This window comes from Tyto alba, unplaced genomic scaffold (genome assembly GCF_018691265.1).
Source record: "Tyto alba isolate M040663 unplaced genomic scaffold, T.alba_DEE_v4.0 Super-Scaffold_33, whole genome shotgun sequence".
Lineage (NCBI taxonomy): Eukaryota > Metazoa > Chordata > Aves > Strigiformes > Tytonidae > Tyto > Tyto alba.
In genome coordinates, this window is record NW_024881308.1 from 4527513 (window position 1) to 4543605 (window position 16093).

Here is a 16093-nt window from a genome sequence, read left to right on the forward strand (position 1 = left end):
CAAAAGGACAACTTTGAGAGATGCAAACTATTGCCTCCACATACGTTTCACACTAGCACTTCTGGCCAAAAAAACATCAATTCAGTGATAAAAATAAGCTCTTTTACTTCACCTCTCAGAGTAGCACTACAGACAAACAGTAAACAGGGAGCTGCCTGTGTTCTCTCACTGCTCAGATGACTTTTTTCTAAACTATGTTACATCAGGAACAGGTGACAAAATAACTCAGAAAAAGGGCCTAGAAGGAGAATGTATTTACAGTTTGAAGTATAAACACCACAGAACGGTACAGACTGGATCTATCATTAGGAAGAGGATCACACAGTTGTTTGGTCCAACTGCGGTCTGTGCCGGTTGACTGATTGGTATTGATACTGCAGAAGAAAGATTAAGCTTGTTGTGTAAATCCGTAGCTGGAACATACAAAGTACTCTGTGTGACAAACACAAGCATACCCTTAAACTAAAGGGAAATAAATTAAAAATTTAAAACACGCTCCTATGAAAAAGGAATGTCTGCAGTGTAAGAGGAGACACACCACTCCTGCTAACATGCTAGCGTATCACACCGGGGCAGAAACTTAGCAGGGGCTTTCGGGCACCTCCTTTAGAAAAGCCTGCACCAAGCTGGCAAGTGAAACATGAAGCAGTGTAAAATGAAAAGATTTTTTGTGGGATAAAAGATGAACAGATCTTTTGCAAAGAGCAGCTTTGACATTAAAAACCATGGCAGAGCAAGATAAAGCACAGGTGTCACAAAGGCTGCAGAGACGGCTGGAGTCGGGGAAGAGTTTTAAGTTTCACAGTTTGGGTGTGAGATTAACTACAAAATTTTCTGGATGTCAAAGTGCAATCTCAGTGTTGATGTTAAAAAAGGTCCTTGAAACACAGACATGCAGTGTTAGTGTTGACAAATCTTTTCTTCTCACCACTCACAGCCTTGGCTGTATTTTTGCTGTGTATTGAGCTTCAACATTTCATGGTCAATGAATTCCACTTGAATTTCCATTCTTGTTGATTACCTAGGCTCACTATCTCTGGGAATGGGCTAGATATCAAATAGCTGTAAGTAAAAATATTCCTGAGTTTCTGCACAGCATCACATTATCTTAATAATGATCCATTAAATCTTACAAGTCTTTTTCATCCAAATGCTGTCCCTTCTTTTCAAAATGATGTATTTCCAGTCTTATACGAGGCAGCGATCTGCAACAACATCATTATTGCTCAATTTCCATTCTTCCCCTCCCTTGGAAGAAATGTGTTCCTTCTGCAGTAACAAACCCACCTCTCCTTGGTTCACTTTGGCAGAGAGACAAAAGGAGACTGCCTCAGGGTGACAGAATAGCATATTTTCAGCAGCTCCTGTATTTATGGCTGTATTTTCCAGTTCACAAACCAAAATAATAATCTTTCCCACAGTAATTAAGGACTACATGCACACTGGGATAACCCACAATAAGCCTTAATACAAGAAAATAAATACTGGAGCCAGAAAGAAGGACTAAACCCACATTTTCTTAGTATAAGAACTTTTTCATATATTACAAAATTACAGTTTCAATAAAGTAGAAAAATAGGGAATTATTTGGAAAGAGCTTGCAAATTCAAGCACTTCTTCAAAAGGCATTATTTATATAAACTACTACACATAAAGGATCCAAACATTCAGTGAACTACTGAGATGGTCCCAATCATTATACTGAACACAGCAGTTGAAAAAAATGGAAAAGTATGTTTTCACTAAAAGGTCAATCTCAAACTGGGGAAAGCCAGGTCTCAGTTACCATTCTGGAATCCAGCTTCACTTGTGTCAGTATCATGTTCCTTAGGTAAGAGAAAAGGAGAAAGGGGGGGGAGAAAAAAAAATAATTGAATTTAATTTTAATGATAGAGTAGAACTGTCAGGTATTTGCCTCAACTATACTATTTGAGAAATAGGGAATACTTGTTAGCAGAAACAGCTGATCTTCCAATACGTTCCAAACAGACTTTGAAGCACCAAATTTACTACAATGAATTATTTCAACAGAGTACTGCTTGTGAGTAACAATGCTGGTTTCACATCTACATTGCAGCATTAGCAAGCACTGTGAACATTCCTGAGGGCACACTGCTGTTACACAGTGCACCATTAATGAACTGTATTTAGCTGAAATTACTGAAACTACACTTTTATATATTAATCCCCAGTCCTGGTTTCAGCTGGGATAGAGCTAATTTTCCTTCTTAGTAGCTAGAATAGTGATGTGTTCTGGATTCAGCGTGGGATTTGGTATGAGAAGAATGCTGATAATGCACTGATGTTTTTAGCTGTCGCTAAGAAATCAAGGACTTTTCAACTTCCCATGTCCTGCCAGTCTGTACAGGTACACAACAAGCTGGAGGCAGCACAGCCAGGGCAACGGACCCAAACTGACCAGTGGAATATTCCATATCATACAACGTCATGCTCAGTATATAGGTGAGGGTTGGCTGGGAAGCTGCTTTCTCTCTTCTAGGATTGCGATTTTGGGATTTTCTCTCCTCTGGGATCACTGCCTGGGAACAGGCTGGGCATTAGTTGGCGGGTGGTGAGTAATCATACTGTGTGTTACTCATTCGTATATTCTATTATTACTATCATTATTGTCATTATTTTTAAAATTTATTTCAATTATTACATTGTTTTTATCTCCACCTATGAGTCTCCTTACCTCTACCCCTCCAATTCTCTCCCCCATCCCCTGAGGTGAGGAGGGTGAGCGAGCAGTTGCACAGTGTCTGGCTGCCAGCTGGGTTTAAACCACATCCCCCAATCAAAATAACAGAGACTTAATATATTGAGTACTACACATTCTATACAGATTAATAGTCCTAAGTATTCTGGATCACACTTCACTGGTCTAATTTATTACACAAGAAATGTCTTAACACATCACTGTACCTCTTGCCTGTGACAAGTGTAGCTGCTACAAAGATACCTCAGCCTCAGTGCTGATACTACCAATTACTCACTTGTAATTCTGTTATTAAAAATACCTGATTCAGTTTCTTAAACTCAACTACTTGGAAGAAGATGTGCTCCAGGATATGTTTGGCATCTTGTTTCTCCTTTGGGAGTTTACTTGTTACTCCTAGGATATCGCCACATTTTCGTACATAAAACTCCAGGTCATCATCAGTACCTAAACAAGCATTCCAAGGAAGAAGGCAGTTGAGTATCACACATGTCCGTATCGGCCGGGCAAAAATTTACTATGGATCTCCGCTCATTGTCAGCATTCTGGGAGGTTAAGTCCTACAACTAAGTGCAGTGGACTAGCCACATTGTATTCTTGCAGCTAGTACTTTCTCATCATTTTTAGATTTAAGGTATGTTTAGAATAACCTTAACATTTTAACTTCAAAGCATAGAAAGATGTGAAATAAATCAGCAAGAGTGTGAAAAGCAACGTATGCCTGATACAGGAAAGAACATGCAGAAACGTAATAAAATGTCATGTAACAAACAAAATAAAATGTCATGGTACATGAAGTCGTGTTATCAATTTCCAAGGCCTTCCAATTTCTTAGCCCAGAATGAAAGCAACAGATTTTCAAAAACAAGGTGCATGTTTTAAAATTAAATATAACAACAATTTTCCTTCAGAAACTTGGACTTTATATATAAATGTGTAAATAATCAGCCTGCTCCACTTACATTTGTTTGTGATCTCTGCAAGACGAGCTTTCTCAGAGGAAAAAGTTTCATCCAAATCAAACAGCTCCAGAGGGGGAGGAGGCAATTCTCTGAAAGCAGGTGGAAAAACCTTGAAGAGAAGAATTAGCATGGTGTATTGCCACATATTCTTCTTATACTTTACAGATCTATAAGATAACAGAGCCTAGAGTATTAGCAAGGAGATTACTCACAGCTGGCTGGAGGACAGGTAGTGGAGTCTCAAACTGAGGCTGAATGAGTTGGAGGGGTTCATGTTTCACATTCAGCTGTTCATAAGCTCTGCAGCACAAAAAAAGGCAAAGTATGAGAGAAGAAATGATACAACATCCATTTCCACTCTCAAGCTATAGACATGAATGTTTATGAAGACACCAGGGTCAACATTATGCACAGTCACAGCGTAAGAAAAATGGAATGTCTAATTTTAGAAGGACCCCAGAGAACTATGTATCAGTAATAACTGACTTCTACAGCAAGCAAATTAGTTAAAATTATGACAGAGAAGAAGATAATGATAGGTGGATATATAAGATGATAAAAAAGAAGGAAGTCACACCTCAGTTCTTCACACAACTTTTAACGGGATGAAGGTGCATGAGGAAAAAGTGATCCAGTTCAAAGAGAGCAGACTACGGACTTCAGAAAGGTTTTTCAGGAAGTCCATAACCAAAAGCTATTCAAAAAAATTGTTTGTTATGGGATCAGAAGGGAGATCCCACTGTGAATTCACATCTAGTAAAAATACAAGGAATACAGAGTAAGAAGTGTCCACAACAGAGTGGAGTTTTATGGAATCTGCATTAAGCCTGCTACTATTCAACATGTTTGTAATTGATCTGCGTAACAGATGAGTTGTGAGGGACAAAGCCACCAGCGACACAAAACTGGTAAAACTGAGCAGCAGATAAACCTCAAGACACAATTACTGGGAAATACAAAGATGAACGAAATGCAGCTTCAGTAAATGCCAAGTAATTCAAAAGTGGATAAAACAACCAGCTCTCAGTTACCACTCTAGAAAGTACCCAACATCACTGCGGAGAGTTCTACTAAAAATATCAGTTCACTGAATGAGCAGGAGTCAGGAAAAAGGAAAAAACAATGTCAGAAAGCACAGTGAAGACAGGAAGCAAGAGAAAACATCACTGACACACTGTACAAATCAATCTTCTTGTATATCCCTATTCAGAATGATGCCTACAGCTCCGTCTCTTCTGCTTTTAAACACACACAGTTAAGCACAAACAGAAAATGCAGAATACAGAACGGTAAAAAGAAATAAATAAATGACAGCTGCTGACTTGATAACTGCAGGGAGGACAGTTGTATCCAGCTGATAAAGGGATGTATCAAACAGCTTTGTGAAGTCTCTTGGGTTCTCATCTCCTTCTTGCAGACAGACTCGCAGTTGCTCAGACAGCGCAGCTGTATCTGGGAGCATGGTATAGTCTGAAATCTGAACAACACACCGATACACACACCTATGATTTAAAAAGACCAACCCATTTACATTGCCTCTTTCCAGTTTGTATCTCACCTAAAAGCTCATCTAGAAATAATTATTTCACTCTTTACCAGATATGACACTTTGCAGTGCAGCTTACTAGATCAGTAAACTGTGCAAACTCTATTTTCTTAGATGTAAAGTCACTCACCACATGGACTTTGTATCTGGAATTCTGTTAATTCTTTAAAATTAAAAGAGACAGCTTACTAGTCAACTCTGCAAGACTGTTGTTCTTCTTATGCATACAGAGTATACAATTTTATCATATCTGGTACTTCCAAATAAAAATAGCATTTGCCTACGTCAAACAACTAAAATTGATACACAGGTTGATCCCTGCTCATATACAGAAAATCTGTCTTCACTTCCTGCGCGTTCCTCTTGTCTGAGGGCACAGAGAGAAGTGCAGACTTACTACACTGGAGCAGCAAACGATCTCGTAAACATGGGCAAACTGGAGTGAGACTTTCACAAGTGAAATCTGAAAACGAATAGCAATCTAAGTCTGAGAAATACAATACCATTATTTTTTATGGCTAGTCCATCTGTCTACTCAATCTTAGACTCTGAATAAAGGGTCTGCAACAACAGCAGCATTCATCTAGCTGTTAACCATTTTGTGCTAAATACATGGTTTGCCAAAACTGCTGCTCCTAGGCCACACTGTTATTTACCTCCTTGTGATGGATCTCTTACCTCAGGGTCCTCCATATCCATCTGGTTTAAATGGATATCTGATGTTGTGAGCCACTGGAAAAGCACATCCTGGAGAAAGACAAAATTAATTTCTGGAGGGTCTAAGTAATCTTACATTATGCTTAAATATTCATATTAGATCTATTAAATAACATACCATGAAAAAGAAGATAAATATGGGTAATAAATCAAAGAATATCTAGGGATAAAATACAAACTTGACTTATATTTACATATGGAAGCAATGAGTCATGGCAATGAGCATACTTTGTATGAGGTACATACTTTCAGGAACACCTCAGGAGGAAACTCCTCTTCCTACACATAACAATGTTACATACGCCACTTTGGAAAGTGCAAGTGCATTGCAATCTCCACACATCAGGAGCTTTATATGCAAAGGTTTATTATTAATCAGGAGTCATAACTGAGCACTAAAGAAGCTAAGAAAAAGTAGTAAACAAAAAAAAAACCCAAGTTAATATTTAAATATTAATAACAATAGTAGTGAAGAGAAGTAGGAAAAACTTTTCAGAGTCCTATAGCTTAAATAATAAACTATATCTTTAAAAACTCCTGTTAGCTATGTTCTAACAAACTTCTCAGGATGTTAGTACTGAGTTAGAATCTCCATACTGAATCCATTTCATAGTTGCCTTGCTCTAAGATGAAGCTAGTGAGCTTGGATTGCTTTGTAAGTGCTGTGAAGATTCACTGTGTTGTTTTTTTTTAAAACAAACAAACAAACAAACAAAAATAACAACAAAAATCACACTTGCCATGATTTTACTGTTTTCTTCTTTATCTAAATACTGGTCACTGAACATGTGGGAAGATCCCAGCGCTGCCATCTTTCCACCTGGACTCTATCAACAAAGAACACAGTATATCAAAAAATCGCTCCAAATCTCAGTTTTAGAGGCAATTGTTAATGCTGTCTAATTACAAAGTGATTTAAAGAAATAGGAAATTTTGGTGTAAATAGTGGCAAAAACAGTTTCTTGTGAGCTTTGCAAGCTCACAAGAGCGCAGCAGCATTGTAAGTGTATATGCTCTTAAGGCTCATAAATTTATTAAGAATACTGATCTGCATTTCATAAGAGTAGACAGACAACTGGCTGGCAACCAAAGAAATAACAGAGAATATCATAAATAGCTGCACTTAGGTCATTTTTTCAGAAAAAAACAGCACTTTTTTCAATCAAATAAAAAAGAATTAAGTGAAATGAATTCATTATTAACTTTCTGCAACCCATTCCTCAGTGTTCAGAATGTAAACCTAGAGGCTAGTGACATGCATGCATGTCGATATAACACATATTCATGTCGGCTAATGAGAGAAGAGTTTGGTAATTTTATTATTTGCAGGATAAAATGCAAAATACACAGGTCAATATATTTTAATTTAGCTAAATTAAACATGCATGAAAATGCATTAGCGAAACATCTTTGAAATTCTTATATGGGATCAACCCTTAATCCTTCCACAAGGACATATATAAGAAATAGTAAGTTTTCAACAAAACAAGAAACCCAGTAATGCTCCCCACACCAACTGTGAAACTCCCAGCATCATAATGTCATGAATGTTGCTGTAACAAATTTGACCATACATCAAACAAAGCTCCAGTTTGTTTAACAACTTTCTCATGTTTCATACTCCATGTTTTGCAAGGTTTTAACCTGAATTCTACATGCTTCACCCACAACAGCTAACTGGGTAGCATACCCTGCTCTTACTTCCCATTCCTTCACTTTCTATTGTTATTCTTTACCATATGTCTTTTTCACTCCAAGAGATCTTGTTTTCCTTCTACCAAGTTTCTCTGCTCTGCTTGAGAGACAACTTCTGTCTCTGGCTCCATCTTCTACCCTTGTGTCTATAACTTCCTTGAGCCAGATAGGAAAAATTATGCCATCTATTTGACATTCATGTCAGAGTATTATATCAAAGAGCTATCAGTTCCATGTCAGAGAAGGGGAAGGACATTTTTGGCCATGGGCTTGCCAAGGTGGTGAAGTGGGCTTTAAACTAAAGTTGCCAGGGGGAGGGGAACCTCAATCCATCCCACTCCTACCAGTTTGATGCCAGCGCCAGCGATAGATGCCCAGAGCCTGGAGAGGAGTCACAGGGCAGCAGAAAACCACCTGAAGAGTAGCACAAAGGAATTCCAGGCACTCCAGCCAGTAAGTCACCTTCATCTGGGCCCAACTTAAATGCCTCTGTGCAAACTCACGTAGCAGGGGACTAAACACGAGGAGTTGGAGACGTGCACACGCCTGCAGGGCCACGACCTTATTGGCATCACGGAGCGGTGGGATGGCTCCTGTGACTGGAGGGTTGGGATGGAAGGGTACAGGCTCTTTAGGAAGGACAGGCAGGGGAGACAAGGTGTGGGGGGGTCACCCTCTGTGTCAGTGACCAGCTGGAGTGCAGGGAGCTCTGCCTGGGGATGGGCGAGGAGCCGACCGAGAGCTCACGGGTCAGGATTAAAGGGAGGGCAGGGACTATTGACATTATAGTGGGGGTCTGCTACAGCCCACCCCATCAGGAAGACTGAATGGATGAAGCCCTCTGTAGGAGCAGCCTCACGTTCACAAGTCCTGGTGCTCACGGGGGACTTCAACCACCCTGATATCTGTTGGAGGGACAGAACAACAGGGCACAAGCAATCCAGGAGGTTCCGAGAATGCGCTGATGATAACTTCCTTCTCCAAGTGATAGAGAAGCCAGTGAGGAGAGGTGCTATGCTGGACCTTGTTCTCACCAAGGCTGGTGGGGAATGTGAAGCTCAAGGGCAGCCCTGGTTGCAGTGACCACGAGATGGGGGAGTTCAAGATCCCTAGGGCAGGGAGGAGAGTGCACAGCAAGGTCGCTACCCTGGACTTCAGGAGAGCAGAAATTGGCCTCTTCAGGGATCTGCTTGGCAGAGGACCATGGGATAAAGCCCTGGAGGGAAGAGGGACCCAAGAAAGCGTGTTAATATTTAAGGGTCACCTCCTCCAAGCTCAGGAGTGATGCATCCCAACATAGAGGAAGTCAGGCAAAAATGCCAGGAGGCCTGCAGGGATGATCAAGGAGCTCCTAGAGAAGCTCAAACACAAAAAGGAAGTCTACAAAGGATGGAAGCAAGGACAGGTCACCTGGGAGAAATACAGAGTAATTGTCTGAGCAGTCAGGGATCAGGTTAGGAAGGCCAAAGCCCTGATAGAATTAAATCAGGCCAGGGATGTCAAGGGCAACAAGTAGAGCTTTTATAGGCACATCAGTGATAAAAGGAAGACTAGGAAAAATGTGGGCCCTCTATGGAAGGAAACAGGAGTGCAGGTTACCCAGGATATGGAGAAGGCTTGAGATACTCAATGACATTTTTGCCTCAGTCTTCACCGGCAAGTGCTCCAGCCACACTGCTCAAATCACAGAAGACAAAGGCAGGGACTGGGGGGAATGAAGAACCACCCACTGTAGGAGAAGATCAGGTTCGAGACCATCTAAGGAACCTGAAGGTGCACAAGTCCATGGGACCTGATAAGATGGCTAAGCCACTATCCATCACACATGAGAAGTCACGGCAATCCAGTGAAGTTCCCACTGACTGGAAAAGGGGAAACAGAACCCCATTTTTAAAAAGAAGACCTGAGGATCTATGGGCCAGTCAGTCTCACCTCTGTGCCCAGCAACATCATGGAGCAGATCCTCCTGGAAATTGTGCTAGAGCACATGGAAAATAAGGAGGTGACTGGTGACAGACAACATGGCTTCACTAAGGGTAAATTGTGCCTGACAAATTTGGTGGCCTTCCATGATTGGGTTACAGCACTGGTGGGTAAGGGAAGAGCAACTGACATCATCTACCTGGATTTGGGCAAAGCACCTGACACTGTCCCGCATGACATCCTTGTCTCTAAATTGGAGAGACATGGATTTGACAGATGGACCACTCAGTGGATAAGGAATTGGCTGGATGGTCACACTCTAAGAGTTGTGCTCCATGTCCAAGTGGAGAGCAGTGACGAGTGGCATTTCTCAGGGGTCAGTGTTGGGCCTGGCTCTGTTTAACATCTTTGGTGACAGGGACAGTGGGATCGAGTGCACCCTCAGCAAGTTCACCCGTGACACCGAGCTGTGTGGTGCAGGGACACACTGGGGGCAGGGATGGCATCCAGAGGGGCCTGGGCAGGCTGGAGAGGTGGGGCTGTGCAAACCTCATGGAGTTCAACAAGGCCAAGTGCAAGGTCCTGCACAGGGGTCAGGGCAATCCCAGGCACAAACCCAGGCTGGGTGAGGAGGGGCTGGAGAGCAGCCCTGAGGAGAAGGACTTGGGGGTGTTGGTGGGGGGAAAACTGACTGAGCCAGCACTGTGCGCTCGCAGCCCAGAAAGCCACCCGTGCCCTGGGCTGTATCCAGAGCAGGGTGAGCAGCAGGTTGAGGAAAGGGATTCTCCCCTTCTACTCCACTCTGGTGAGACCCCCCTGCAGTGCCGGGTCCAGCTCTGGGGGCCCCAACATCAGAAGGACATGGACCTGCTCAAGCAAGTCCAGGGGAGGCCACGAAGAAGCTCAAGGGGCTGGAGCACCTCAACCTGTCCCCAGGCTGAGAGAGTTGGGGGTGTTCAGTCTGAAGAAGAGAAGGCTCCAGGGAGACCTTATAGTGGCCTTCCAGTGCTTAAAGGGGGCTACAGGAAAGGTGGGGAGGGACTCTGTCAAGAGGTAGGTTTACATTAAAGAAGAAATTCTTTACTGTGATGATGGTGAGACACTGGCACAGGTTGTTCTTAGAGGTTGTGGCTGCCCCCTTCCTGGAAGGGTTCAAGGCCAGGTTAGACGGGGCTTTGAGCAACTTGGTTTAGTGGAAGGTGTCCTTGCCCATGGCAGGGGGTTGGAACTAGGTGATCTTTAAGGTCCTTTCCAACTCAAACCATGCTATGATGCTGTGTAATGGTTTCCACTGCACAAACCTATTACACTTCAGTGATCAACCCATCCAAAACACTCCCCAGAGGTACAAGTTATATGGGCTTCACTTACAGCATAATTTAGTTGTTATAGTTCTTAGAAGAAAACACTCTTCTCCATACTGATTAGGTGAAGCATGAGACACCACATAAACAGGCACAATCTTGAAACCTAAATGCCAACCAGCAATGCTATAAACCCAGCAGAGTTAGGGCTTTATATAACTTAGATGACTTATGTCACAAAAAGACAACTCTATCATTAATGTAAATAATTTCAGTATTATCATGGGTGCAAAATTAGGTGAGTCTATAGGTGCACTGGATCTATGTGCAAATACTTTGTGTAGTGGAGGGATTTTATTGTATCTTACTCTGACAGATGCAGATAAAATGTGAACAGTAAGTGTACTTGTAAGTTCACTTCATGCTGCTGTACTGTCTTTGATTTACGGAGTTTATTTCAGCCAAAACATGGAGAGATGAAGTTGGGCATCCTCAGAAAAAAAAAAAACACCTTCCTAATAAAGATATCAAAAAAACACAATAGTGTTAGAAACTCATCTACATCGTAAAAAAGTGTGTTAATGTGTTTACGTTCATGAACAAAATTAATCCTTTGTTTGTACCCATCAACTACTACTAGATTTCTGAAATTTTTTTTATAAATTAACAGAGCTGAATGGGTAAGATAGCATATAAAAAAAATCTACTGGTTCCAAGGTGACAGTCCTCTTCCTTAATTCAGCAGGGCATATTTATGAAACTAACAATAATCTTACTTACAAAATAATTACTAAAACAGTGGGAAAACCCTCAAAATTTAAAGAACTATAAATATCCATCTGTCGGCCAAACAAATATATAATCATTGCTGACCATCAAATTAATTCTTCTCTGAACCCCATGCAAAGACGTTTTCCATCAAAGGAAGAAGGACTTACCAGGCTCATCTGGAGTTTGCAGATGCACCAAAAAATAGAAGTGGGTTTATAAGTACTCCCAGAAAATACACTCAGAATTTTTGTGGGGGGTGGGCAGAGAATGCATGGTTTGTTACATGCAGAATCATACCTCATGCTGATAGAAAGCAAGAATAGGCCTGTTGAGTGGGAAGCAAACAGATCCTGTCGACAGAATAGCCACTGCTGGTTTCATCACATTCAGTGTGGCACCAAATGGATACACGAAAGTGAGAGCTCTGCAGGGAATACAGGAACCCCATAAGTACCTGCATGTATGGGGTAGGTTGGATATACTTATAAAACTAAGTCTGTCTGCCTAAACTGCAGACTGTAATTGTGCACTGGTGGTGGAATGCCAAGAGGCGTACTTTCAAACATTCGGGTCATTACAACATTTCAGTCTCTTTCTACAGGTTTTTCCAGGTTGATGATTTGTCTTAAACAAGGAACAAAGAACACTCTGGATCCCTATTTGCACACTGCTATATCTGAGAGAAGGGTAGTGGTATTTTACTCACAGATGTATATATTCTGGAATAAGACTACATAAAATGTTTTTACACTTATATATTTCCTTGTAATCAACTGTGTGATCATTAGTCAAAAAAATAGCTGCAAGGAAGAATATATTCAGAGTTATTTACAGAAAAGCTGTACTCTTCTCAATGCCTTTTCACTCCTCTGCAGCATAGAGGGATGGAGAGCTAAAAATTGCAATAGATGTCTTTTACACTGGATTAAGACTCTTTAAAAGGATGTAGGGTTGCTCATGCCTGCAGCCAGACTACCCGCTATCTAGAGGTTATTCATATGTACATTGTTTAATCAAATGCAAATCCACAGACTAGGGGCAAAAATTATCTGGTCAGGAGAGAGTACTAATTCCATTCAAAACCTATCACTCCTGTTCCTTATTGGTTATCAGACACTACTAAACAGATTCTCCTTTCCAGATATAACCTTGAAGAACAAGAAGCTGACATAAGAAATACGTTAGAAAACCTCAAGACAAGCACAATATACTCCTGCTAGATTACAAACCTGCTAATTCTAAATTATTCTAAATATTTTCACATCAGCTTCCTTAAAGAGAAACACTTACTGTGAGTCATGTCCACTTCCATCTTCATCTGTTGTCTCAAGCACTGTTTTTCTTGCAGCTTCACTGATTCCCCTACAAGACGTTGAAAAGCAAAATTTACTGAAAACAACATGGATTATAAGAGTTTACTGTAAAGATTTATATACCCCAAATATTTACCTATTTAAGACTCCATCAGAGATTAATGCTTCTTTTGGGTGGTGGTACTTGTAATACACGTTTCGCACTACAGCATCTTGAAGAAAAGAAAAAAATAAAGAAATTTACATCTTAGCTGATCAGTGTACTAGATAGAGCAATGAAAAATGAGTTCAGCCCTTGCATTCCCTGACTGTTTGCTTCTAACACCACAAAGCTGGCATGTGGCCTCTGAAAGAGTTCAAGTCAGCCTTCACTACCATTTCCTTTTGGACACACATATTTAGAACAATAACGTATTTGCAAGTTCAAACAAAAATATGAAGAATAATCACATCTCCGTGTCTTCTGCAAAGCAGTTAAAAGAATGTGCATCAAGTTTTACAAGGTTTTTTTTGAATACATCTTCTAAAAGCATGATGAATTAAGTACTGTTGATGCAAAAAACCCCAGCATAGTCGAGAAATGCCACCAAAGACCCTAAAAATATTTTACGTACAGAGACATAGTTGTTTTGGTAGTTTTCTTTTTTTCCCCACATTAGCAGTACAAAACCTAATGAATGGCATTTTATTAGTCTGCTAAAGAAAAGTGCCACTGTTTATTGAGGATAAGTATGAAGTGATTCAGTCCATTAAAACACATGGAAAAATGTTTTAAATAAAAGGTTTTTTAACCAAGAAATGTCACTAGAATTAGTTTTTGTTACTAAATACCATTAAGGCTAACAATTACAGCAAAGGAATGGAGATAGCTAAGTTGTTGTCAAGGTACTCTGCCCATGAAAAGCCCTGAGTGTGCTTCAGCATTACACTGCCATGTACACGTAGATTTCAAGAAAAAACATCTCTTAGACCACAAGGTACTCTGTGAGAGGGATCTGCTTGGCTTGTATCTACAAAGGCTGAAGCTGAACTTTCGATTTTGCTGAAAACGGATGAATAAAAGATATCATTGAGCCCCATTACCATTATTGAAAACAATCCCATATTCTTCTAACAAAAAGTTAATATTTGTGCCATATCGGGACTCTCCGCCTTCTCTGAGCATCACCAGAATGGCTCCACCATCCTCCAAGAATTTCTTCAGAACTGAAAACTAGAAGACAATAAAGATCCAGGAAAAAAGACATGTAAAAGAAGCTACACACAAGACTGCAGGAAGTTATACTGAGATGAGGGAAGTATAAATGATTCTGACTACTTGCAATAAACTCAGTCCTACGAGAAAAGCATTCAAATTTCAATTTGTGTAAATTCATTTAAAACAGTACTACTGCAAAGTCTTCTGTGTTGTTCTTTTCTATTTTGTATTAAGGAAATCTTATAACTAATTTGCAAACAATTATTGCTTTCTTACCTCAGCAGCACTGAACTTTTCTCTTGGCCCTGCTGTAATCCACAATTTTACCCCAAAGAGTTTCTCAGATGTGATCTCATCTTTTAAGCTATGAATAGATTAATAGACACGTGTTATTTCTAAATATAGTCCTGTACCACAACTTTTTTTTTAAAAAAAAAAAAAAGGACTGGCAAATAAACACAAAGCAAATCACTTCAGTCACTTCACATCCTTTCATCTGGGTTTAAAGTTGACATCTCGAGCAAAAAAAATCTTTACAAATTTTAGCCCAATATACAGCAAAGCCCCTCTAACAAGGTACTGTGGCATATCCAGAACTGGTATAAACCATCACAGCTGCTACTAAACTTTGCAGATGATGAGCTTCCTCCTACACTTTTTTTTGTTTTCCTCTGGACACATTTTGTAGAGGACTGATAGGCAATATTATATGCACAAGGGCTAATTCCCTTTTTTTTTTTTTTTTTTCAAACTCCAAAATCAAGATAGACTCAAAAACTTGTATCAGGTGTTTTATCCTTATAACTTAAGCACGCTCTCTTCCATTGGTAAGACAGCCGGAAGCTCCAAAGACAACCATGCACAGCATCCAAAAGCTAAACGACAGCTCATGACACAGAGTGCCAGCAGTGCAGAAGGGGCCGCTCGGGTGTTCGGCGCAGGCCCCGCACCGCTCTCGGGGCCTCCCCGCCGGCCGCAGCCCCGCCGAGCCCCGGGGCTGGAGCGAGCCCCGCCCTCCCACCTCCGCAGAGACCCGCCGAGCTCCTCGGGCGCTGCCCCTCACCTCTGGATCTTCCAGTTCCCGCGAAGCCTCTTGCGCAGCGATTTGTAGCCGCTGCCGGGAGTGAAGCTCTCCCCTTTGGACGCGTTGAAGACTATGGCGTTCCGCAGGCCCCTCTCCATAGGGTTACCCGGGGCTGCCGCAGGACGCCAGCTCCCCGGAGGTGAAGCGACCCTCCAGCGCTCCCGCTCCGCGGCGGGACCGGGGGGTGTGTGGGTGTTCTGTGTGTCTATTGGGGGGGGGGGGGGGGGGGGGTCCCTCGTCTCCCCGCCGCGGCGGCGAGCGGGAACCGCGGCCGTTACCCCCTCGCGCTCCGCCCAGCAACGCGCCGGCCGCGGAGGCGCATGCGCAGAGGTCAGCTCCCCCGGTGGCGTGTGCCACTGCCGGGGCGGGTGGGGGGGGGGGAGGGGCGATACCATTGCGGCCGGCACGGCGGGGGGGGGACCCTGGGCCTTGCCCAGAGAAAAGCGGAACTCCCACTCCTTTGAGTAGTCTAAAGTAGCCACTTAACGTTAATTAAAAATATGGCATACAGCTACTCTCAGGTACAGCATAATGCCCACGCCCCTCTCCCTGCTCTCCTCCATCCCGCACTTCCATCCAATACAGGAGAAAGAAGCACATCAGTATATGCACTTTAATACAAACCATGTCATAATTCTGATGACTTAAGCATGTACAAGATAAAGTCTGATAAAAAAAAAATTGTTCTAGCACAAGCTTCTCAAGAGTGTGAGCATCACACCACTTCTACCCCCGTGTTGCAGTTAGCTCTTAGCCCCCTTTCTCCTCCTCACAGCAACAAAAGCACTTAAAAAAAAAAAAAAGTGGGAAGTGACATTCAATGAGTACACCAACCTTTAAATTAAGGCAGAATAAGCCACC

General features: G+C 41.8%; 1 protein-coding gene across 2 annotated transcripts; it reads right to left on the bottom strand.

The window, feature by feature from the left end:
• Positions 1 to 80: 80 nt before the first annotated feature.
• Positions 81 to 15554, bottom strand: IFT52 (intraflagellar transport 52). Of its 2 annotated transcripts, none has more exons than XM_042801124.1 (13): positions 15212 to 15552; positions 14425 to 14512; positions 14034 to 14163; positions 13087 to 13162; positions 12928 to 12999; positions 11935 to 12061; positions 6685 to 6771; positions 5906 to 5974; positions 5004 to 5158; positions 3894 to 3981; positions 3682 to 3790; positions 3021 to 3166; positions 81 to 1826 (listed from the first exon to the last, which is right to left on the bottom strand). In XM_042801124.1, exons 1-13 carry the CDS (start codon positions 15328 to 15330, stop codon positions 1779 to 1781), a joined length of 1314 nt encoding a protein of 437 aa, XP_042657058.1. In that variant the 5' UTR covers positions 15331 to 15552; the 3' UTR covers positions 81 to 1778. The 2 variants fall into 2 exon arrangements, with proteins under 2 accessions (XP_042657058.1, XP_042657057.1); XM_042801123.1 differs by lacking the exon at positions 81 to 1826 and adding an exon at positions 1833 to 2540 and having other exon boundaries at positions 15212 to 15554.
• Between the last annotated feature and the right edge of the window lie 539 nt (positions 15555 to 16093).